The 22,427-nt window shown below is 44.1% G+C and overlaps 1 protein-coding gene across 1 annotated transcript in view; it reads right to left on the bottom strand.

Annotated features, from left to right (window-relative positions):
- Abca4 (ATP binding cassette subfamily A member 4) overlaps positions 1-22,427 on the bottom strand; it is a 143,085-nt gene that overhangs the window by 108,142 nt on the left and 12,516 nt on the right. Inside the window, exons 5-6 of the mRNA XM_036190798.1 lie at positions 9,990-10,117; positions 1,684-1,881 (exon numbers count right to left, since the gene is read on the bottom strand). Coding sequence (XP_036046691.1) covers positions 1,684-1,881; positions 9,990-10,117 — 326 coding nt within the window. The remainder of the gene's footprint in view (positions 1-1,683; positions 1,882-9,989; positions 10,118-22,427) is intronic.

The raw sequence follows: 22,427 nt of genomic DNA, 5'->3' as shown, positions 1-22,427 counted from the left end.
AGGTAATCTTCAAATGCTTCAAAGACCTACAGAATATGGCATTTAAAATACTTTTAAAATTTAGACTTTCTGGACAGTGAGACATGTCTGCTCCTGGCAGCACCAGATTTACTTCAGAGAGGAGGATGGGCATTGAAGACACTTCATATCTTATCTTCACCTTGGCAAAAATAGCCATTTGGGCAAGAAACTGTTCTTGCCTGGACTGCTTGATCGACTGTACATTCAGGACCCATAGAAAGGTGACCACTGAACTTTGCTTGACAAAATGGTCCTTCAGGTTCCTGTTTCACAGAGGAAACTGCCAGACATTCTACAGGACACTGAGAGAAGTGACTGAGAGACTCTAGCCCTGTGGGCTTAAGACAAATGCCCCAACTTTACAAAGGAACATTAGGTGACTGTCCAGGCTGTCAGCTGTCTCTGTCTACCCTGCAAGACTCCCGAAAAATGCTCACATCCTTCTCCCGGTTCTCAGGTAATATATCCTTCTGAGGTCTTTGATGTGGTTGAAGGCTAGATAGTTATAATTTTCTAAGTTATGATAAAAGATAAGTTAGCTATAAAACCTTAGACTCACAAATATAAGATAGATAGGATATCTTCTTTAATATTGTAACTGTAATCCTTGATTGATAATTGTTTTGTTATATGTAATTGTACTATGTAAAAGTTAAAACCTTCCTTTAAAAAAAAAAAAAGGGGAAGTGCTGTGTATATCGCTCTGTGTAAATAAAGTTCTGATTGGCCAGTGGACAGGCAGGAAGTATAGGCGCGACAAGAGAGAAGAGAATTCTGGGAAGTAGAAGGTTGGAGGGAGACACCACCAGCCGCCGCCATGAGAAGCAACATGTAAAGACACTGGTAAGCCACAAGCCATGTGGCAAAGTATAGACTAACAGAAATGGGTTAATTTAAGATAGAAGAAGTAGATAACAAGAAGTCTGCCACGGCTATACAGTTTGTAAGCAATATAAGTTTCTGTGTGTTTACTTGGTTGGGTCTGAGCATCTGTGGGCCTGGCCAGTAAGAGAGATTTGTCCTGACTGGGCCAGGCAGGAAAACTCTAACTACAGAACCCCACCAGAATCTCCTAAGCAACGAGGCATCTATCTAGAAAGAGCACCTTTGAGGTTTATAGGAAGGACCTCGAACCACTCATTTGCTGAAATTTATGAATGCTTTGCACAGTGTTTTCTCTATATTTTCCTACTATTTTATACACAGGTATGTCCAATCTATGGCCCACAGGTTGCAGGTTCACCAAAACAGCTGTGAAGGAATCCCAATACACCTGTAGATAATAATGTCATGTTACAGTGTCAAAAGGTTAGACACCCCTGAAAGTATCATCCTTGCTGTATACATGAACATTAGGGCCAGGAAAAGGTCACTGTCTTGCCTGTAATCATGAGCTAGGAATCCACTGGTCTGCAAGTGGAGAACACCTTTCTCACAGTGGACAAACACCTACCACCTCACGTGCTGAGGGATGAGTCTACCTCCTTTCCCTTTCTACTGTTTTAGAAGGACTGCTGTTTTTCTCTTGGGTGCTAGGATTCTGGAACATCTCCAAGGCTTGTCATCAGCCTCAAGCTCACACCTTCCTCAGTGTCAATTCCCCAGTGGCCTGCCTGCTCCAGGAATCATCTACAAGTCGGGAGCATGTAACCCTTTCCTTACCACACGGAAGAGTTTGAAGAAGTCCACGTTGGCATACAGAGTGTCTTCTATCCACTGTAGGGTAATCTGGGAGAGGGGACACAGGGTTTCACGCACAGTCTGTGCCCCCCGATGCTGGCTGAAGATGATGAAACGCTGTAAGAGGGTCTCACTACAGGCAATGCTCTTCAGTTCCAAGTCTGGGACTCCGTAAGCAAACTGCAGGGAGGAGAAAAGACGCTGGAGAACTCCTTGTAGGGAAATAGTACCAACCTCCTGAACAAAGATGCCGCTTCCTAACCCACAGGTCTGACAAACTCATCATATTCTGTGGCAAAGAGAATTAAAAGAGCAGGTAGATTATGTCTGCTAACTAGTTGGTTTAAAACACACAGATTAGCCAGGCGGTCAGTGGTGACGAACATCTTTCATACAAACACCTTTAATCCGAACACTTGGGATACAGAGGGAGCCAGATCCTGTGAATTTGAGGCCAACCTGGTCTACAGATCGAGTTCTCGGACAAGTAGGGCTACACAGAGAGAGCCTGTCTTGGGGGAAAAAAAGACACAGATAAAATTGAATCATCCAGGAGGGTTTAATGTCATAGAAGGGTACTTGAAATTGTAAGGAGGCAGAAGAAACAGTATCAGAGTACCATGATGTGAGAAAGGCTTTGACAGGCCATTGTTGGTCTTGCAGATGGAGAGGACTCATCTAAGGAATGGGCACAATCTGCAGAAGATGAGTAGGATGTTGTTTGAATCTTAGATGGTCTTATAATAAAAAACCCAAAGCCAGATACTGGGGTGAAAGCTGAAAGGTCAGAGAAGCAGCAAGCCACAGCCAACCTCACCTTGCCAACTCCTCAGCCAATCCTGTTTCCTCAGACTGAAAGCCTCTGAGTCCTCATCCGAATGGATCTCAGCTGCTTTACAGCAACCAGCCACTAGTTCTCTGTAAACCTCAAGTCTAAAGAGAGTGAGTGCCGGGCAGTGGTGGTGGATGCCTTTAATCCCAGCACTCAGGAGGCAGGGCTAGGCGGATCTCTGTGAGTTCAAGGTCAACCTGGTCTAGAGAGCGAGATCCAGGAAAGGCGCAAAGCTACACAGAGAAACCCTGTCTTGAAAAACCAAAGAATAAAAAAATAAAGAGAGTGAGTTCCTGTTTCCTCATGCTTTATATACCTTTCTCTGCCCAGACATTACTTCCTGGAATTAAAGGCGTGTGTGCTTCCCAGTACTGGGATTAAAGGTGTGTCCCACCACTTTCTGGCTCTGTTTGCAGTGTGGCCTTGTACTCACAGAGATCCAGATGGCTCTCTGCCTCCCCAGTGATAGAAAAAGGGTATGTGTGCCACAACTGTCTGGCCTCTATGTCTAATCTAGTGGCTGGCTCTGTCCTCTGATCCTCAGGCAAGTTTATTAAGGTACATAATATATCACTGCGTAGGGTGAGAAAATAGGTTTTCTTTTAGACATCCCAGTAAAGAATGTGACTTAATGGTACCTTGACATTCAGACTTCTGATCTCAAGAAACATAAGATAATAAACCTGTGTTGTCTTAAGCCTTTAAGTTTGTGCTCATTTAGTAAAGCAGTAATAAAAATCTAAATCCTCTCTCAAACCTCACTTTATCAGAAAGCTTTTAAAATTTGAGAGATCTCCTTTGAAAGGGACACTGAGGTGCCATCGAGACTGTCTCCCAATGGTGGGTGTGGCAGAGTGGCGAAAACACATTTATAATGACAACGACTAACTTCTCACTAGATTTACTACATAAGAACATCTGAAAGGTCAGGTCAGTTTTGGTTTTGGTTTTGTTACTGTTTTTTGTTTGCTTGATTATTTGAGGCAGGGTCTTGCGCTAGCCCAGGCTAATCTGGATCTTACTCTGAAGCCTAGGTAATTTTATTTTATTTTAGGTTTTTCAAGACAAGGTTTCTCTGTGTAGCTTTGCGCCTTTCCTGGATCTCGCTCTGTAGCCCAGGCTGCCCTCGAACTCACAGAGATCCGCCTGGCCCTGCCTCCCGAGTGCTGGGATTAAAGGCGTACGCCACCACTGCCAGGCAAGCCTAGGTAATTTTTCTATTTTAGTATCCTGACATTATAGGAGTAAGCCATCATTTCTGGTACAGTTAAATTAATTTGAATTTCAAATAAATAACAAATAACCTTTAGTATGTCTCAAATTAACTCCAAATGGAGCATAGTTATGCTGAAAAATTTGTTTATCTGAAATTTAGAATCGAATATATAACCCGAATCTTACCACATCCCACACCTCCTAGAAGCTCACTGACAATGACTTAGAACACAACTATGATGGCCTCCATGGCTCAGATGAAAAAGAGGTCCCAACCCTGGTCAGGGTCTCGTGGTTGCCTAGAGTGTTTCCTAGCACCCTAGAGTTTGAGGCTTTATACTGTTGTGGAATATTAATTTGTGTTACATTTGTTTATGCTGTGGACTTTGTTTTAATGATGCAAAGATGTGTTGCATTCTTTTATGTTGCATTTATTTAACTCTGTGAAGCTGTGTTACTTTGCCTGTCTAAAACACCTGATGGTCTAAGAAAGAGCTGAACAGTCAATAGCAAGGCAGGAGAAAGGATAGGAGGGGCTAGCAGGCAGAGAGAATAAATAGGAGGAGAAATCTGGGAGGAGTAGATTAAGAAGCAAGAAAAGCAGGAGAGGAGGATGCCAGGGGCCAGCCACCCAGCCACCCAGCCAGTCTCGGAGTAAGAGTGAAAGTAAGATATCCAGAAGTAAGAAAAGGAAAAAGCCCAGAGGCAAAAGGTAGATGGGACAACTTAAGTTAAGAAAAGCTGGGTAGCAACAAGCCAAGCTAAGGCTGGGCATTTATAAGTAATACTAAGTCTCTGTGTGATTTATTTGGGAGCTGGGTGGTAGTCCCTGCAAAGAGCAAAGACTAAAAACAACCAAGTACATTGTACTTGAACAAATCGGTAAGACTGGGCCTCAAAGACACCATGTAACTTCTAATCACACAGGTCTCCACACTGGAAAGCATTGCAGACCCAGGCTGTTATCCCCAGGGAAATGTTGAGACTCCCTGATCCCTCCATGAGGCACAGGCTGATGCTGGATCAGCTGTGGATGGTCCGTCGGGATCCTGTAGTGGAGGTGTACCCACAGATCATTCTGCCTTTGCCCCCACCTCATTTGGATCTCTGGGCAAAACCCCATCCTCTCTCTAACCAGAGGCTGAAACCTCTCTTATAGAGGAGGAATCGGGACCAGGCAACAACAGACATAAGTATTAACTAGTGTCTTAGTTTGCTTTTCCTTACTGTGATAAAACACCATGACCAAAAGCAACCTGGGGAAGAAAAGGTTTATTTCATTTAATAGTTTACAGTCCATTGTGAATGGAAGTCAGGTCAGGAACTCAAGGCAGGAAGTTGAAGTGGGAGCTGAAGCAGAAACAGCGCATGGAAGAGTGCTACTTACTAGCTTGCTCTCTCTACCTTGTTAAGCTTGCTTTCTTATACACCCCAGGACCACCAGCCCAAGGATGACATTGCTCACAGTAGGCTGGGCCCTTCTACATCATCAGCAATGAAGAAAATGCTCCACAGTTTTGCTTACAAGCCAATATGATGGGAACTGTCTCAGTTAGGACTACAAGACAGGACTTGCTTCATAAAACACCATGACCAAAGCAACTTGGAGAGGCAAGGGAAGGGTTTATTTGGCTTATACTTTCACATCACAGTCCATCATGGAAGGAGTCAGGACAGGAACTCAAACAGGGCTGGAACCTGGAGACAGGAGCAGAGGAATGTGCCATGGAGGGGTGCTTATTACTGCCTTGCTCTTCAGAGCTTGCTCAGTCTGCTCTCTTATAGAACCTGGAACTACCAACCCAGGGATGGCACTACCTATAATGAGCTGGGCCCTCCCTCATTGATCACTAATTAAGAAAATGCCCTACAGAGTTGTATAGTGATATTTTATTGACGGTTACATCTACAGAGTTGCCTACAGCCTGATCATATGGAGGCATTTTCTTAACTGAGGTGCTCTTTCTAAAATAACTCCAGCTTGTGCCAATCTGACAGAACACTAATCAGAACAGCTGACAAATGGGGATACCATAAAACTCCCTCTTTCCATCACTTATTCTCTCCACGTCATTCACTGAACTCCTATTGTACAGGGAGGGGCCAAGCTAGTGCCTGGAGACCCAGAGGTGAATAATAATACAGGCTTTCTGTCCTTTGAAGAGCTCTCTAGCTAGCTAGAAATATGGGCATTTAAACAGTGTAAGTGTAAGAACAAAGACAGCAAAGCTAGAACATGAAAGGAGAATCAGAAAGGTCAGTCAGGGCTAAGCTAAAGCATGGCAGCAGAAAACCCACCCAGTTGTGTGACATTGTAGGTTCAAACCCAACATAGAAGAAAGATAGAAACACAGAGGGGGTGGGAGGGAGAGGAGAGGGGAGAGCGCAGTAAGATAACCCGTGAAAGTTTCTAGAATTTACAGGGCATGGTGTACACGGCTGGTCTATAATCCCAGCACTGAGGAGGCAGAGGCGGAAGATCAGACATTCAAGGCTATCCTCAGCCAACTGTGAATTTGAGGCCAGCATGGACTTCATGGCAGCCTGTCACAAAACCAACCAAGACAAAGTCCTTGGTGCTTATCAAGTCTTTATTTTGTGTCTAGCAACATTCTAAGTGCCTCACGTGTATAATCTCTCCTTATAACCACCACACGTGATAGGCATTCTTGAATTTGCATTTACAAGTGAGGAGACAGGCATAGAGTGGTCCTGATGTTACAGAGTATGTGGGCCTTGCAAAGATCTGACTCCTAGAGACTCACCGACACTTATCTTTGGTGAGTAAGGACGAGTGAGGATTGGACAAAGGAAGGAGGCTGTGAGCATCTCCATTGAGGAAGCAACATCTGAACTGGGTCCTAAAGTGCTGTGTAGGAATTTTCGAGGTTAGGCAGTTGGGAATGAGACAGAATGAGTCAATGATTCCCCATATGGAAGGAAATGCTGTGGAACAATCTTCGTACACTGTAAATACGTATTGCTCTCTGTGGTGGGTATTGTGTTCCCTGAAATAGTGTGTGTTCCCCGAAATAAACATATCTGGGGTCAGAGAACAGACAGCCACTAGAACAGAGCCAGAAATGGTGGCTAGAAAATGGGAAGAGTAAGCCATAACAGAAGTTGGGCGGTGGTGGTACACACCTTTAATCCCAGCACTTGGGAGGCAGAGCTAGCCAGATCTCTGAGATCAAGGCCACTTTAGAAACAGCTAAGCATGGTGACCCACGCCTTTAATCCCAGGGAGAGGGGGCAGAAAGAAAAAGGTATATAAGGCGTGAGGACCAGGAACTACGGAGGAAAAAGCTTGTAGTTAGTTAAGCTTTGGAGCAACACAGTTCAGCTGAGATTCATGTGGAGGAGGACTCAGAAGCTTCCAGCCTGAGGAAACAGGATCACCTGAGAACTAGCAAGGTGAGATAGCTGTGGCTTGTTCTGTGTCTCTGATCTTCCAGCAATCACCCCAATAACTGGCCTCGGGTTTGAGTTTTATTAATAAGACTCTTTAAGATTCCAACTACAGCTCTCATTGTCAATAAAAAGCTGATTGTTCCACAGCAGATGTAGAAGGAGCAGGAGATGAACATGCCAGGCTGATAAAGGTACCACCACGTGACAGAGCATAAATAGGGAATATGGGTTAACTTAAAATATAGGAGTCAGTTAGTAATAAGTCTGAGTGACTGGCCGAGCATTTATAATTAATATAAGCCTCAGGGTGTGTATTTGAGAGCCAATGCAGGACAGGAAAACTCTGCCTACAGAAAGAGGTGTTAAGATACCCTTCAGAGCTGTGCTCATATGCCAGGAAGAAAGGCTCAGAAGGAAAATCTACTGACGGTGAAGAATAAAGCATTCTTGATTAGTAAGGATGATCAACCACAGCTTCCAAGAGGGACACCGAAAAGGCATATTGGCACTGTGGCTGCAAGTTCTAATGGTCATGTAGGCTAAAGGTCACAGAGCTAGATGGGGCGGAAGCCAAGATGGGCGGGGATAGCTGACCAGCTGAGAAGTGAGAAGGCCTGGGAGATACAAAGGGAGCTGGGTGTGGGTAGTGACTGGCCTTGAGGTAGGGAGAGGAAAGCTGTGGAACTTGCTGATCTGAGAGCATTGGCTACTCCAGCTCAGCATCCACTAGCGATACAACCTGGTGGCCCTGGCTCCTTGTCTCTGAAGAGCCTTAGTCCTGGTGTCAAAAGGGCAGCCCTCTGGAACTCCAAAGGTCATGACTGTACAAACTGGAAGGAAATTTCCCCTAAATTCCAACCCTTATCTCTGCCTCCCTTTTATTACCAACTGGAAATTGTCTCAGGCATTGCCAGGACTGGAGTTTTATGAGCTGAGGAAAAAGCAAACGGGAAAAATGAGCCATCAGTGCTGATGACACCTCCCCTGTGGTGAAGACAGAAGCCAGGCAGTACCAGGCAGCCAGGCCCACTTCTCTGGGCCTCATCAAGAATGGATTCTGCTTTGCTTGTCTGTTTCCAGGCATAGGGTCTAGATGGTCAGGAAGCAGGCACGGGCTCCTTCATGGTGGTTCAGGGAACCAGCATAAAAACCCTTCATCAGCTGTCCCCACCAAGTGGGAAGGGGCCTCCCGCTCTCATCTGGGCTCAGATAACGGCACCCTGTGCAGACCTTCAGCTCAAGACTGGCTCATGATCTGAAATGCTCTGCTTATGTTTTGGTCTTCCCTGGAGTCATGTCTAGCCAGGAGGGTAGCCAGGAGGGAGTCGGGACGAGAGCAGTGGCCCTCACACCCGAGCTGGTCAGTCTCCCAGGAAGCTTGCTAACATGAACAGCTGAGCTCTATACCTGATACTGTAGACTTGAGTGAGCTGGCGGGTCCTGAGAACTTGCGTTTCTAACAGGTACACTCCTGAGTCACCCATGCTAATGGACTGGAAGAGTCAGCTCAGTGGCTCTCAAAATGGGAAGCCCTGCATTCCGCTTGGCCTCTGAGGGCTTTGAGTTGTACAACTGTGAGCAAAATAATGCCATCATTTAGGCGTTTCAGCTTCCCCATCTTTGTGTTCACTTCAGGACTACTGTGAGGGACAAAGGAGCAAATAGGTATGAAAGTCACCTATTTGTGTAAGTATAGGAAATTATTAACATGAATAAAATAAATGTGTGGAGTGGTCAGAAATGTCTAGAATGGGCATGTCTGGCACTGGTAAGCAAGTGGCCCGGGAATACAGAGGTGGTCCTTCTGCTGCCCTTGCCAGATGTGGCAACTATGAGAGCCAACTTCTATTCACCCAGTTTTTTTGTTTATTTTGTTTTTCAAGATGGTTTCTCTGTTTCTCTGTATAACAGTTCTTCTGGCTCTCCTGGAACTCTTTTGTAGACCAGACTGGCCTAGAACTCACAGAGATCCGCCTGCCTTTGCCACTTGAGTGCTGGGATTAAAGGTGTGCGCCACCACCACCCGGCTTCCCCCACTTCTCCTTTTAAGATTTATTTTAATTATAGGCAGGTGTGCACATCTATCTATGTATAGATGTGTTCATGTGAGCAGGTGCAAAAGGAGGCCAGAGGTGTTGGATCCTCCAGAAGCTGGGGTCAAAGGAGGCTTCCAGCCTACTGGCCTGGGTGATTGGAATCACACTTGGGTACTGTCTTAGAAACTGTTCTATAGCTGTAAAGAAACACCATGACCAACACACACACAGTGCACACACACGCACATGCGCACACACAATGCACATACATGCACATGCACACACATGTGCTCATGTTCTTGGCCTGCATCCCTTCCCTCAAGTACTTACAGGTCAGCTTCCTACTGAGGAAGGTACTCTTATCTTAACATAATGACTCCTGACATCCAGGAAACACAACAGAAGTTTCTGTTTCCATCAACCCTCCTCTGGGCTGTGAATATCCTGAGTCAGGGGGCTTTGTCTGTCTTGCCCATACCGCTGCAATATCTACAGCTGTCCTTGAAGATTTGATTAGTTAATAAATGGTAAGCCTTCTCCACTCCACAGGGTAGGTTCAGCCTCATGATTTCTCTGCTTCCTTCGTTTTCAAAATCCTGGGGAGTCTTATGGGTACCAGGGATGTTTCAGAGTCCTGTGATCAGATGCTTGTTTGACTCACTAACCCCATGTATGTCCCTCAATATGGGGCATGCATCATGAATTCTGAATATGGAAATAAGGGAAAAGAGAAAATCTCCCTTGTCTTTCTCAGGCTTGGTACCTTCCCCCTCTCTTCAATGGTCCTCACTTACCTGCTCCACACGAACTTGGGAGTTGACCAGAAGATGGGCAACGGAGTCAGACAGGCCAATGTTTCTCGTGAGAAATAGCGTCAGTGTCTCCTCATCTTTTAGGATGTCTCGGATTTGTAGCCCTCTTCCTGCATATGAATGGAAGAAAGAGGAGGGCATTGAAAGGGGATAGGTTAAAATAAGAACAGCATCTAGAATTGACTGGAAATACTTCTACGGGACTCCTAGAAGATGGGGGGGGTGTTCTTGGCTTCCTGGGGGACTCTTGGAGACCAAGGCTGTTGCCAGTGTCTGTCACCCACACCTCACACCACTTGTGGCTGAAGAGCCTGGGCACAGTGTGGGAAGGTACAGTAGGTGAGGAAGTTAGCCTAAGGGAGCAGGGTATCAGATGCTTTTTAGGGTTGCTCTGAGACCATGGCTTTCAAGAGAGTGACGGGTAAAGAACTTCAGCAGGGGGGCTTTGGCTCTGGAGGAGTGTCTGGCAATATCTAGAGACATCTTCGGGCAGTGTTAGTGGGGAGAGGCCAGTGACATTGCTAAACATTCCTAGTGTACAAAACAATGCTTCCTCCCCAAAGAATCTCCTGTCCCTACAGATGTCAGGGGCACTTGTTAGGATTCCTAGCCGCTCCTCAGCCACATGACCGTGCGCGCGCTGTATAGCAGCCAGGCAAGATGCTTCATCATCCCAGGGCCTTACGACCTATGTACTACAAGCGCCACATGATCACATAATTTACGCAGCATGAACACGTGCGCATGCGTGGCGTAGCTGCATAGGCCCATGTGCACATGCTCGGGGGACCCATAAAAGCAGATTCCACCCATATCCCCGCCCTTCTCCCACACCGTTTGCTTCCAGTAGGCCTATTCCATACCTGTTCTTTACTCTCCCCTAATGAACTCTTATAGTGGGCTTTGTCGTACTCTGTATTTCTCTGGCACGGTGAACACTGCCACGTAATAAATAACAGTACTAAGGCTGGGAAACCCCGGCCTACCTATATATTCCACCAGAAAATTCATAGTTCTGATAACTTCCTACAAAATATAGGAGTATAAAAAAAATCAACTAAAAGCTAAGAAATCAGTGGCCTTTCTATATCCAGATAATAAGCATGCTAGGACAGAAATCATAAAAAATAATCCCATTTACAGTAGCATCAAAACCAAACCAACCAACCAACCAAACAAACAAACAAACAAACAAATAAACCTAACAAAGAAGGCAAAATGCCTTTATAATAAAAACTTTCAAATCTGAAGTAATTAGTTGAAGACTCTAGAAGACAGAAAGATTTCCTATGATCTTGGACTGGCAGAATTAATGGCACAAAAATGTCTGTAACACACAAAGTAATATATAGGTTCAATGTCATTCCCATAGAAATTCCAATGACATTCTTCACATAATTAGAAAAAACAATAATCCCGGGTTTCACACGTAAGCAAAAGAACCTCGAACAGCCAAGGCGAGATTCCGGATGAAGAACTCAAGTAATACAACAGAGCCATAGTAACAAAAACAGAATGGTTACAAGCACAAAAGCAGAGTGGTAGCCAATTGGATAGAACAGAGAAGCCAGAAGCATACCCACACAACCATAACCACCTGCTTTTTTGGGGGTGGGGGGTCACGCAAAGCTGGCAAGCACATACATTGGAGAATGAAACAGTTTCTTCAGCAAATGGAGCTGGAAAAACTGAACAGAAGAATGAAATTGGATCCATATCTCTTACCCTGCACAAAAGATAAGTTTAAATGCATCAAAGATCTTAGTAAGGGTCTGCATCTTCTAGATAGAAATACTTCAAAATATAAGCACAAGAAAGGACTTTCTAGCAGGGACCCCAATCACTCAAGAAGTAACTCTAAGAATTGATAAATGGGATTTCATGAAATTAAAAATCTTCTACTTAGCGAAGGAAATAGTTAACTGCAAAGGAACAGCCTAGAGATGGGAGAAAAATCTTTGCTAGCCATATATCTGATAGAGTATTAATATCTAGACCAGTGGTTCTCAACCTTCTTAATGCTGCAACTTTTAATACAGTTCCTCATGTTGTGGAGACCCCAGCTATATATATATACACGCTGCAGTACGTGTGTCCCCACCCTCGATCCATAATAAAAACTTTACAACGTTCTTAATGTTAAACATCCTTAGCCACCAGAGAAATGCAAATCGAAGCTACACGAGGCTCCGTTTCACCAGTCAAGTTTTAATATAACACATGCTGGCTAGGATTCGGGCACAGGAACCCCTATCCGTTACAGGTAGGAATGTAAACTAGTGCAGTCTCTGTGGAAGCTGGTGCAGAATGCTCACAAAACTGAAACTTGCTCAGCCTGGCATGGTGGCGCACGCCTTTAATCCCAACACTCCTTGGGAGGCAGAGCCAGGCGGATCTCTGTGAGTTCGAGGCCAGCCTGGGCTACATAGCAAGTTCCAGGACAGCCAGGGCTACACCGAGAAACCCTGTGTCTAAAACAAAACAAGACAAGACAACAAAACCCCCAAACCGAAACTCTATTGACCATATGATCGCTATGCCCCACTCCTTGTGAGTATGCCCAAAGGAAACCAGAGAAACTGCTCATCCGTGAATATGACTCACTTTTCACTACAGAGAAGTTATGGAGCAGCCTCGGCTTCCACCAACATCAACAACAATGGGTAAAGAAATGTGATTCTCTCTCTCTCTCTCTCTCTCTCTCTCTCTCCCCTCAGAAGACAAATATATTTTTACTCTCATGGCATGCACGCGCGCACACGCACATGCACACACACACACACACACACACACACACACACACACACACAGAGAGAGAGAGAGAGAGAGAGAGAGAGAGAGAGAGAGAGAGAGAGAGAGAGGAGGGCAATGGTGAAAGAATATAGTTAAAGTTCACAATATAACTGAGGAGAAGTGTCCTTATGAAGTCCAACACTTCGTACAACAAATGTACACTAGCAGAAAGAATTCTTTCGGGAAAGGAAGAAGCTGTTTTGGATTGGAGATGTGAGCTCTGCTCTCTCTGCAGTTATGATGGGACCAGGACCTTTCTATGGTTCCTGTCAGCTCAGGCCAGGGGCGAAGCTTTGCACATTGGCATGAACACGGTGATTCGGGGCAAGAAGAGCTTCATGTAATGGGGAATTTTGGGCCTATTGCCCAGGCTCATCCTGGCCAGCCTTACCCACATTCTCTCCAACTCTACTCAAAACCTTTCGAAGCAGTAACTCTTTTTCAAAGAGGCATTAAATAAAGGACTACTTACTGTGAAGGTATCCCAGGGGCAAGTGACCAGCCTCTCTCCATGTGCTCGCAGTCACCACATTGACTAGATGTTCTTAAGCCCAGCCCTGAAAGTAGTTACTACTCAAATACATGTTTATCCTGACAGCATTAACATCCTCCTCACGCCTTCTGGAGGATTCACCCCAGGCCCTGCCTCTTCTCTCACTTCCTGGGCCAATGTTAGCCTCAAGCTGACCAGAGAAAAGCCCACAGGCCCAGCTTCTGGAAGTCGCTTCAACATGAAAGCAAAGCCCTGGATATGTAATGTCTCTCTGGCCCAAATTCTCTGGGTGTCCGGTACCTTGCTAAGCTCCGAGTGTTTCTTGAAGGGGCATGCTTCCCCACACCCCTGCTCCTTCTGACTCCAGCTCCACAGTGAACTCCATCTCCCACCCCAACTCTTCCCTTTCCAGGCAGGTGTCTGGTAACCTCCATTGCTGTTTCAGGGATACGATGTTCCTGTACGGTGACTGGACTAGATCCATGCTGCCAATGATGGCTTCCTACTGAAGGGCAGGGGTCAAGCCCACAGATCAGCCAATGTCTAAGCCAGGGGCAACTGGCTCTGATGTTCCTGTACAGCAGTCTCCTGTCAGGAAGGGTGCCTTTGAGAGCTAGGTCAGTGGGTCATCCACTGTCACTTGGCTTTCCACAGGACACTTACAAGGACTTTGCGGGGATCAAAACTAGGGTCCCCCTGGAGTAGCAGGGCCTAAGAGAAGGCACTGTATTTCATCTCTGTCTTCCTTTCCTTTGGGTAACGCACATACCCTGTCATTTTCCACTGTGGTAGTCTGCACACAGTAGGCTGCATGTATACACACAACCGTGCAAACATGGTTGTCCAAGGGTTGAGGACTATGGCTCCTGCTTTTCTGCATCCCTTGCCCCACCTAGCCATGTTGGGTACACAGAGGTAAGACTGCAAGGTCATTCTCTGTGTCATCTCTCTCTCTCTGATATCTAGTAGTAAGGCCTGGCATGGTATCGAGGCCTCAGTAAATGTCTGTTGAATGATTGTAGGCACTCAATAAATACCTGGGCTCTTATCCCAAGAGTGAAACCCCATTTGGCTGTTTATTTTTTAGTTATTCTTTAACATCCTCCTCCGATATTGCATACAGATACCCTGGGAGAAGGGGCAAGAAGACAGAGAGTCATTTTGCCTGAGTATCCTAGACTGCGGCCTGCCTGGGTCAGGGGTGGGGTGGGAGAAGGGCAGGGACATGGTGAAGCACATACCTGAGTAGGGGCTGGGGGCCACCCTGCCTGCAGAGCATGGGGCCCAGGCTCTGAGCGACAGGGTGATACCAGACAGGCCCTTCACTGGATTCCTGAGGGAGACATGTCAGTGAGGGTGGGGGTGAGGGTGGCGGGGTGTCTGGGGAAAGAAAGCTACATTTTATTTAAAATGTGGTTTTACTTGTTCTCTTAACTGGGAGCACTGGAGGCTAGAAATGGGGCGGGGTGGGGGGTAGCCGCGGGAAGCGGGGGTTTAAAGATGATTGAGACCACAGAGCTGGCTGGGGACAGGGGGCTACGTCTGCAACTGGTGTCCCTGTCAATCCTCCCTGGCAGAGAATGCAGCCCTACAGGTTTGCTGTGAGAAGAAAGTGCTCCCGGGGTCAGCACAGGCACACTTTCCCAGGTAGCTGGGAACCCCACGGGCAAACACCACAGCAACTGCGGCAGTCCACCCTATTCTCCGTGACTGAGTCTCTAATGACTTCAGACTTCCATGTTCGCCTTGACCAACACCCTACAGCCTCCCACTGCCATCTTGACTAGACTTCAGTACCTGGTTGGACATTTCTCCAGAGACTATGCCTTACTATTTAAAAGGCAAATAGTAAACCAGGCAGGATGGCTCATGCTTGTAATCTCAACACTTTGGAGACTGGGGCAGGAGGATTGCCACAAATTTGGACAAGTTGGAGCTACATGAGTTCTAGGCTGGCTAAGCTAGGTAAGAACCTGTCTCAACAAACAGATAGATAGATGGATGGATGGATGGATGGATGGATGGATGGATGGATAGATAGATAGATAGATAGATAGATAGATAGATAGATAATGAAACAAACAAATAAAATACTGGCTGTATTTCTACTGTTGAGAGTCCTTCAAACTTAAGCTAACTGGTATAAATACTTCCCCAAAAGAGTAAAAGATGTAGCATTTGTTTTTGGTTTGTTTGTTTGTTTTGTTTTGTTTTTGAGCTGAGGATCGAACCCAGGGCCTTGCGCTTGCTAGGCAAGTGCTCTACCACTGAGCTAAATCCCCAACCAAGATGTAGCATTTATAATCTGGGCTGTAGAAATGATGACTGCTCTACTGTTTGGAAGCAACTTGAATGTAACTAAGCAATCCTAACCCAGGCATCTAAATGTACTTGTGTGCTCTTACTCCTCTAGGGAGCAAAGGCAGAAAGTGGCTAGATGGGCAGGTACTGTGGGATAATCCTCCTGCACATTGTAAAGATTTGTCACTCAAATTGGTTTAATAAAACACTGATTGATCAGTAGCCAGGCAGAAAGTACAGGCAGGGTGACCAAAGCAAGATTAGGATGCTGTACTGAGAAAAGGTACCAAGCCATGTGTCTAAACATAGATAAGAATTATGGGTTAAATATAAGAGTTAGTAATAAGCCTGAGCTACTGGCCAAGCATTTATAAGTAATATTAAGTCTCCAAGTTAATTATTTGGGAAGCAGCTGCTGGGTATTTGGGAGTTGCTGGTAGGACAGAAACTTCTGTTTACACATGGTACCCAACATTTAGCAAGAATTTCTACACATAAAGCTTAAAAAAGGATTCTAAACACGTAAAAATGGAATCAAACTTGGCTTCTTGGTAACCGTCTTTTCTCCAATAGGCTCTGTTTACTGGCAGTGAGCAGAGGCATGGCTCCTTTAAGAAATGGCTTCCTGACTCAGCATTCTGGCAAAAACCACATGGCCCTGCTACCAAACACTTAAAGAGCAGCAGGTGATGCACTACTTAGTGGCAGCATGGACCCCAAAACTCCCCCAGAGTCGGTGTGTTAAATGTGGCTTCCCAGTACCTCCACCATGCAGCTAAGCACTCAGAACCAAGGAATGGAGTGGAACCAGTCACCAAAGCTGCAGCTTTGGTTCTAGCCAAGCCTGATTAGCAGATTAAGGACTTATGTAGTCAGAAAAAGACAGAGATGTGCAGTAAAGACAGATTCAGATGAGAAAAAAAAAAAAAAACTCTAAAGAGTTTACAGTATGTTTAGAAATATACAAAGGCTTGGGAGAGTAAAGAGAAGGTATAGACAATCATAAAACAGAAATATTTTTATATAAAAATATAGTTTTAAAATAATAAATTCCTTAAAAAGGGAGTAAAGTAATATAAAAAAAAGTCATGTAAAGATGGAAAATACACAGAGTCTGGATACTGTATGTTATTGTGTTGTCTTTGAATTGTTTGTCAGCTAAGGAGCAACAGCTACTAAGAAACATTTGATTATAAATGTTGATGGATTAATCCAACCTATATATTTAGAAAATATATTGACTTCAAAATTTAAGTCAAAAGATACGTTACTTTGGAGAAGAGTTATGCTTTTATTTCCACAGGAAATGAGAGGCTCTGGATTCATTCTGGGTTTAGAAAAATCAGGTTTGCTCCAGGAAGACCCCCCCTGAACATCTCCAACGGGAAACAGATGGCCCAGATGATCGAATGTCTCATAGTGCTTCTGTTAGAGTTTCCTTTGAGTTCTGCGTCCAGAAAGGCTTCAAGGCTGCTGGCTGAGATGAACCAGTCTCACAGAACTCTCCAGCCAAGACTTAACCATTATTCTGAAGTTTTCTCAGGGTCCCCTAAAGATTACCAGTGTCTCCAATCAGCAGGAAGTAGTCTATAGACCTATGCCCACATTCCCAAAAATGAATTATGGACAGTTGTCATTGTTAAGGGGGGTTGGTTATAAGCTGTTACGGATAATGATCAGGGAAAAAGCTAAACAAAGGAGATTAGATTCAGGGATCTTGTTTTGAAGAGAAGAAGAGGGGACATAGAAATGATAAGATAAAAGGGTGGATTATTGAATTTACCTTAATCAAAAAAACAACTATTAATCTTATATATTTTATATTGGTATGGATTTTGCTTTATTGGTATAAATTTAAAGTTAATTTTGTTATACTTTATGTATATTTTACTCTTGTTTAGGGTATTATGTTTATACAGCTCATTTAAAAATGTAATATATAATTAAGAAATACAGATTAATAGTCATCTATAATAGCACATTTGGAGTTATGTTAGGTTTCCAAGGTCATACAGAGATATATTTCAGGTAGATAGGCAATCTTCAAACATTTCAAAGACCTATAGAATATGGCATTTAAAATGTTTTAAGGCCAGGCAGTGGTGGTGCACACCTTTAACCTCAGCACTCAGGAGGCAGAGGCAGTTGGATCTCTTTGAGTTTGAGGACAGTCTGAGCTACAGAGTGAGCTCCAGGAAAGGCTCCAAAGCTACACAGAGAAACCCTGTCTCAAAAAACAAAACAACAACAACTAAAAAATGTTTTAAGAACTTAGGCTTTTCATGACAATGAGATATGTCTACTCCTGACAGCACCAATCTATTTCATTGAAGAAACACCATATGGAGTGCTATGGATATCGCTCTGTGTAAATAAAGTTCTGATTGGCCAGTGGCCAGGCAGGAAGTATAGGCAGGACAAGAGAGAAGAGAATTCTGGGAGGTGGAAGGCTGGAGGGAGACACTGCCAGTCGCCATGAGAAGCAACATGTAAAGACACTGGTAAGCCATGAGCCATGTGGCAAAGTATAGACTAACAGAAATGGGTTAATTTAAGATAGAAGAAGTAGATAACAAGAAGCCTGCCACGGCCATACAGTTTGTAAACAATGTAAGTTTCTGTGTGCTTTCTTGGTTGGGTCTGAGCAACTGTGGGACTGGCGGTTAAGAAAGATTTGTCCTGACTGAGCCAGGCAGGAAAATTCTAACTACAAATGGTGCTCAACGTGTTGGCAAGAGTTTCCACCTAAAACCTGAGAAAAAAGATTCTAAAATGGAGCTAAAAACAGCTTCCTAGTTGTCTCTTTCAAGTTAGCAGCAGCCTGCCAGTTTGAGCTATTGTGGTGGGTTCCTGGTGTGCGCGTCTGACCTGTAGTGCAGCGGGAATGAGGAGTCTACAAACACTTTACTTTGCTGTGTGGTGGATTTAGCCTTTGCTAGTTAAAAAAAAAAAAAAAGTTTCTGGGCTATGCACTGCTTTGATAGAACTGCTTCTGATAGTTGATGGTACACATGGCTCTAGACCCAGAGCTGGCGGTAAACTGTACCACCGCCATGTTGGGAAACTGAGGTGGGCGGAGCCAGCAGCCACAGTGGCGTTTGTCTTACAAAGATGGATATTACACAGAGAATCTGGTTTATGTTGTCTTTGGGATTTTTAACTGCAGAAAAAGATTTGATAATAAAAGCTGTTGAGTTAAACAAAAATGTAAATTTTAAAGGTACCTTGACTTCAAAATTTGGATATAAAGATATGTTGCTTTGGAAAGGAGTCTCTGCTTTTGTTTCCACAGAAAGCCAGAGGCTATGGATTTGTTCCATATTAAGATACATCAGGTTTGATTCAGCCAAGACCACCTGAAAGGTCTCCAATGACACCATGGCCCAGATGATCTGACATCCAGAATGGTTTCAAGGCAACTGGCTCAGAGGTTCACCCTAATGGACTACTCCATAATCCTAAAATTTTCTTTGTGTCCCCATAAGATACAGCGCCCCCCTCCAGCAGGAAGTAGTAAGAAAAACGCCCACATTCCCAAAATTATCAAGCTGGCTTTGGATATGGAATTGGCTCACTCCTTCTCTAAACCCAGACATATTGCTAAAAGAAAAGGTTAAGAGATTCTTGTGTCCCAAATCAGAAGAGCCCTCTGGTGTGGGACACAGAAAAACCAATATTTTTATTTAAATCAGGTTGATTATAAATGTGATCTCTTTTTAAAGAAGAAAAGGGGATAGGATATAGATATAATAGGATAAAAGGGTAGATTAAGGAACTTACTTCTAAAGAGCAACAACTTGTTTAAAATGTTTTACATTGGTATAGATTTTAGTCTGTTATATAAACTTAAAGTTAATTTTGTTATACTGTGTGCATATTTCTACTCATGTTTAAGGTATTATGTTTATATAGCTCATTTTAAATTGTAATGGATAATTAAAAATAGATTAATAATTAGTCATCTATGATAATCATACTTGTAGCCATGTTACTTAAGTCTTCTACATATATAGAGAGATATTTCAGATAGATAGGTAATCTTCAAATACTTCAAAGACCTACAGAATATGGCATTTAAAATACTTTTAAAATTTAGACTTTCTGGACAGTGAGACATGTCTGCTCCTGGCAGCACTGTTTTACTTCAGAGAGGAGGATGGGCATTGAAGACACTTCATATGGAGTTTATCTTCACCTTGGCAAAAATAGCCATTTGGACAAGAAACTGTTCTTGCCTGGACTGCTTGATCGACTGGACATGCAGGACCCATAAGAAGATGACCACTAAACTTTGCATGACAAAATGGTCCTTCAGGTTCCTGCTTCACAGAGGAAACTGCCAGACATTCTACAGGACACTGAGAGAAGTGACTGAGAGACTCTAGCCCTATGGGCTGAAGACAAATGCCCCAACTTTACAAAGGAACATGAGGTGACTGTCCAGGCTGCCAGCTGTCTCTGTCTACTCTTGCAAGACTCCTGAAAAATGCTTACATCCTTCTCCCGGTTCTCAGGTAATATTATATGCTTCTGAAGTCTTTGATGTGGTTGAAGACTAGACAGTTATAATTTCCTCAGTTATGATAAAAGATAGATATAAAACCTTAGACTCACAAATATAAGATAGATAGGATATCTTCTTTAATATTGTAACTGTAATTCTTGCTTGATAATTGTTTTGTTATATGTAATTGTACTATGTAAAAGTTAAAACCTTCCTTTAAAAAAAAAGAAAAGGGGAAGTGCTGTGGATATGGCTCAAACTACAATGGAGTTTGTTTTCTTTATGGCAAAAGCTAGCCATGCAGGCAAAGAAATGGCCCTTGCCTCAATTGCTGATAGTTACTGTCCAAACTGGACAAGCAGGACACAAGAAAGGTGACTGCTTAACTTTGCCAAGACAAGGCAGGACAATCTTTCAAAATTCCCTGCTTCACAGAAAAGTCTGTCAGATATTCTAGGCCTGTGAACCAGAATTGGATGCCCCCAATGTTACAGAGGACCTTTGGGTGACTGTCCAGGCAGGTGAGGTCCCTGTCATTAGGTAACATTTCACCCTTTGGGGTCTTTGATGGAGTTGAAGACTAAATAGTTATAATTATAGTTTTCCTTAGTTATACTAGAAAGTAAATTAGATACAAAACTTTAGACTCACCAAGATAAGATAGATAATTATTTTCTTTAATTTTGCCAAATGCAAATGGATTAGTGCTACTGTAATTCTTACTTAATAACTTTTTTTGTTGTGTATAATCTTACTATGTTAAAGTTAAAACCTTTCTTTTTAATTAGACAAAAAGGGGGAAATGCTGTGTGATAATCCTCTTGTACACTGTAAAGATTTGTCATTCTGATTGGTTTAATAAAACACTGACTGGCCAGTAGCCAGGCAGGAAGTATAGACAGGGTGATTAAACTGAGTATTCTGCGAAGAGGAAGGGCCGAGTCAGGAGTCACCAGCCAGATACAGATGAAGCAAGATGAGGATGCTGTACTGAGAAAAGATACCAAGCCACATGGCTAAACATAGATAAGAATTATGGGTTAATTTAAATGTAAGAGTTAGTTAGTAATAAGCCTGAACTACCAGCAGAGCATTTAGAAGTAGTATTAAGCCTCCAAGTCAATTATTTGGGAAGCAACTGCTGGATTTTTGGGAGTTGCTGGTATGACAGAAACTTCCATTTACAGGAGGGTGCCAGATTCTGTTTCCAGTCTTTCCCCTTCCTGTCTCCCCATGTTCTCAAAGCCCTCTGCTTCCTCATATGGTGAGGGATGTCATTGTCTACCCCATTTTTGTTCTCTAGGTGCCCTGTGGGTAGGCACTCAACCCATCCATCTCTCTGTTCCCCTACTGCCTCACAGTAGGTGCCAAATATATGCTGAATATAGGAGGGCTGGTTAGTGACATCACTATCTTAACTTTACTGTTTGTAACTTGCATAAAAGCTGCCTATTAGGCCCCTCTTGCCCCCTTGGCTTCCCTTGGAAGTCCTTTCCTTATGCTGTCATCCTCTAAGGGTGATCTTTACAGTCACCCACCTTTGTCTTAGGAAGACACATCCTTCTTAGCACTACCTGCTGCCTCTGCCCTCCATTCCTGGAAGTATCTTCACCCACTAGCAAACATATCTTAAAAGATGCCTCTACCCACAGGCCTGCAGCAACCCTTAGATTCCTGGGGTTTTACTGCCTCATAGCCTCTGAATTACAGATGCTCAGGCAATGGGTTTCAGTGTTCATACCTTGTCTCCACTGGCGTCCAAGGTGGAGCCTACTGAAGATGAGCCAGCCCTGCGATGCTCAGGTAAGACTTTGAAGATCTGCTGCTGGGCTGCTGGGTTTGCCTCTTGTTTCTCCCCTGAGGCTGGGAGACATTTCTACCCCTCCTCTTTGCTGTTCCTCATTCTAAGTGGCTCTCTTGCCTGGGTATCTCGTTCTATTTTATTTCATGTGCATTTGCTATTTTGTCTGCATGTATGTCCATGTGAGGGCATCAGAGACAGACCATTGTGAGCTGCCATGTGGTCACTCTAGAAGAGCAGCCAGTGTTCTTAACCACTAAGCCATCTCTCCAGCCCTGGACTATCTGGTTCTTGCTATCTTTCTGCGCAATCTGTGTCTGTGGCAGCTCACAGCCCAATTCCTCATTTCCTTTACCTCTCCCTCACCAGACACTGGCCCCTTCTCTCTGCTCCACTATGTCTACCCCGTGGTTCCCCTTATGCCTGACTTTCTTTGATATCCTAAATTCGAACATTCCAACAACAGCCATCAGTCCTTCCATCCACTCTTCTTCCCCATCAGTTAAACAGGATCATAGAAGCCACCAA

Source organism: Onychomys torridus, chromosome 6 (assembly GCF_903995425.1).
Source record: "Onychomys torridus chromosome 6, mOncTor1.1, whole genome shotgun sequence".
NCBI lineage: Eukaryota > Metazoa > Chordata > Mammalia > Rodentia > Cricetidae > Onychomys > Onychomys torridus.
The sequence above is the reverse complement of the archived record's forward strand: the minus strand, read 5'-3'. Positions and strand labels throughout refer to the sequence as shown.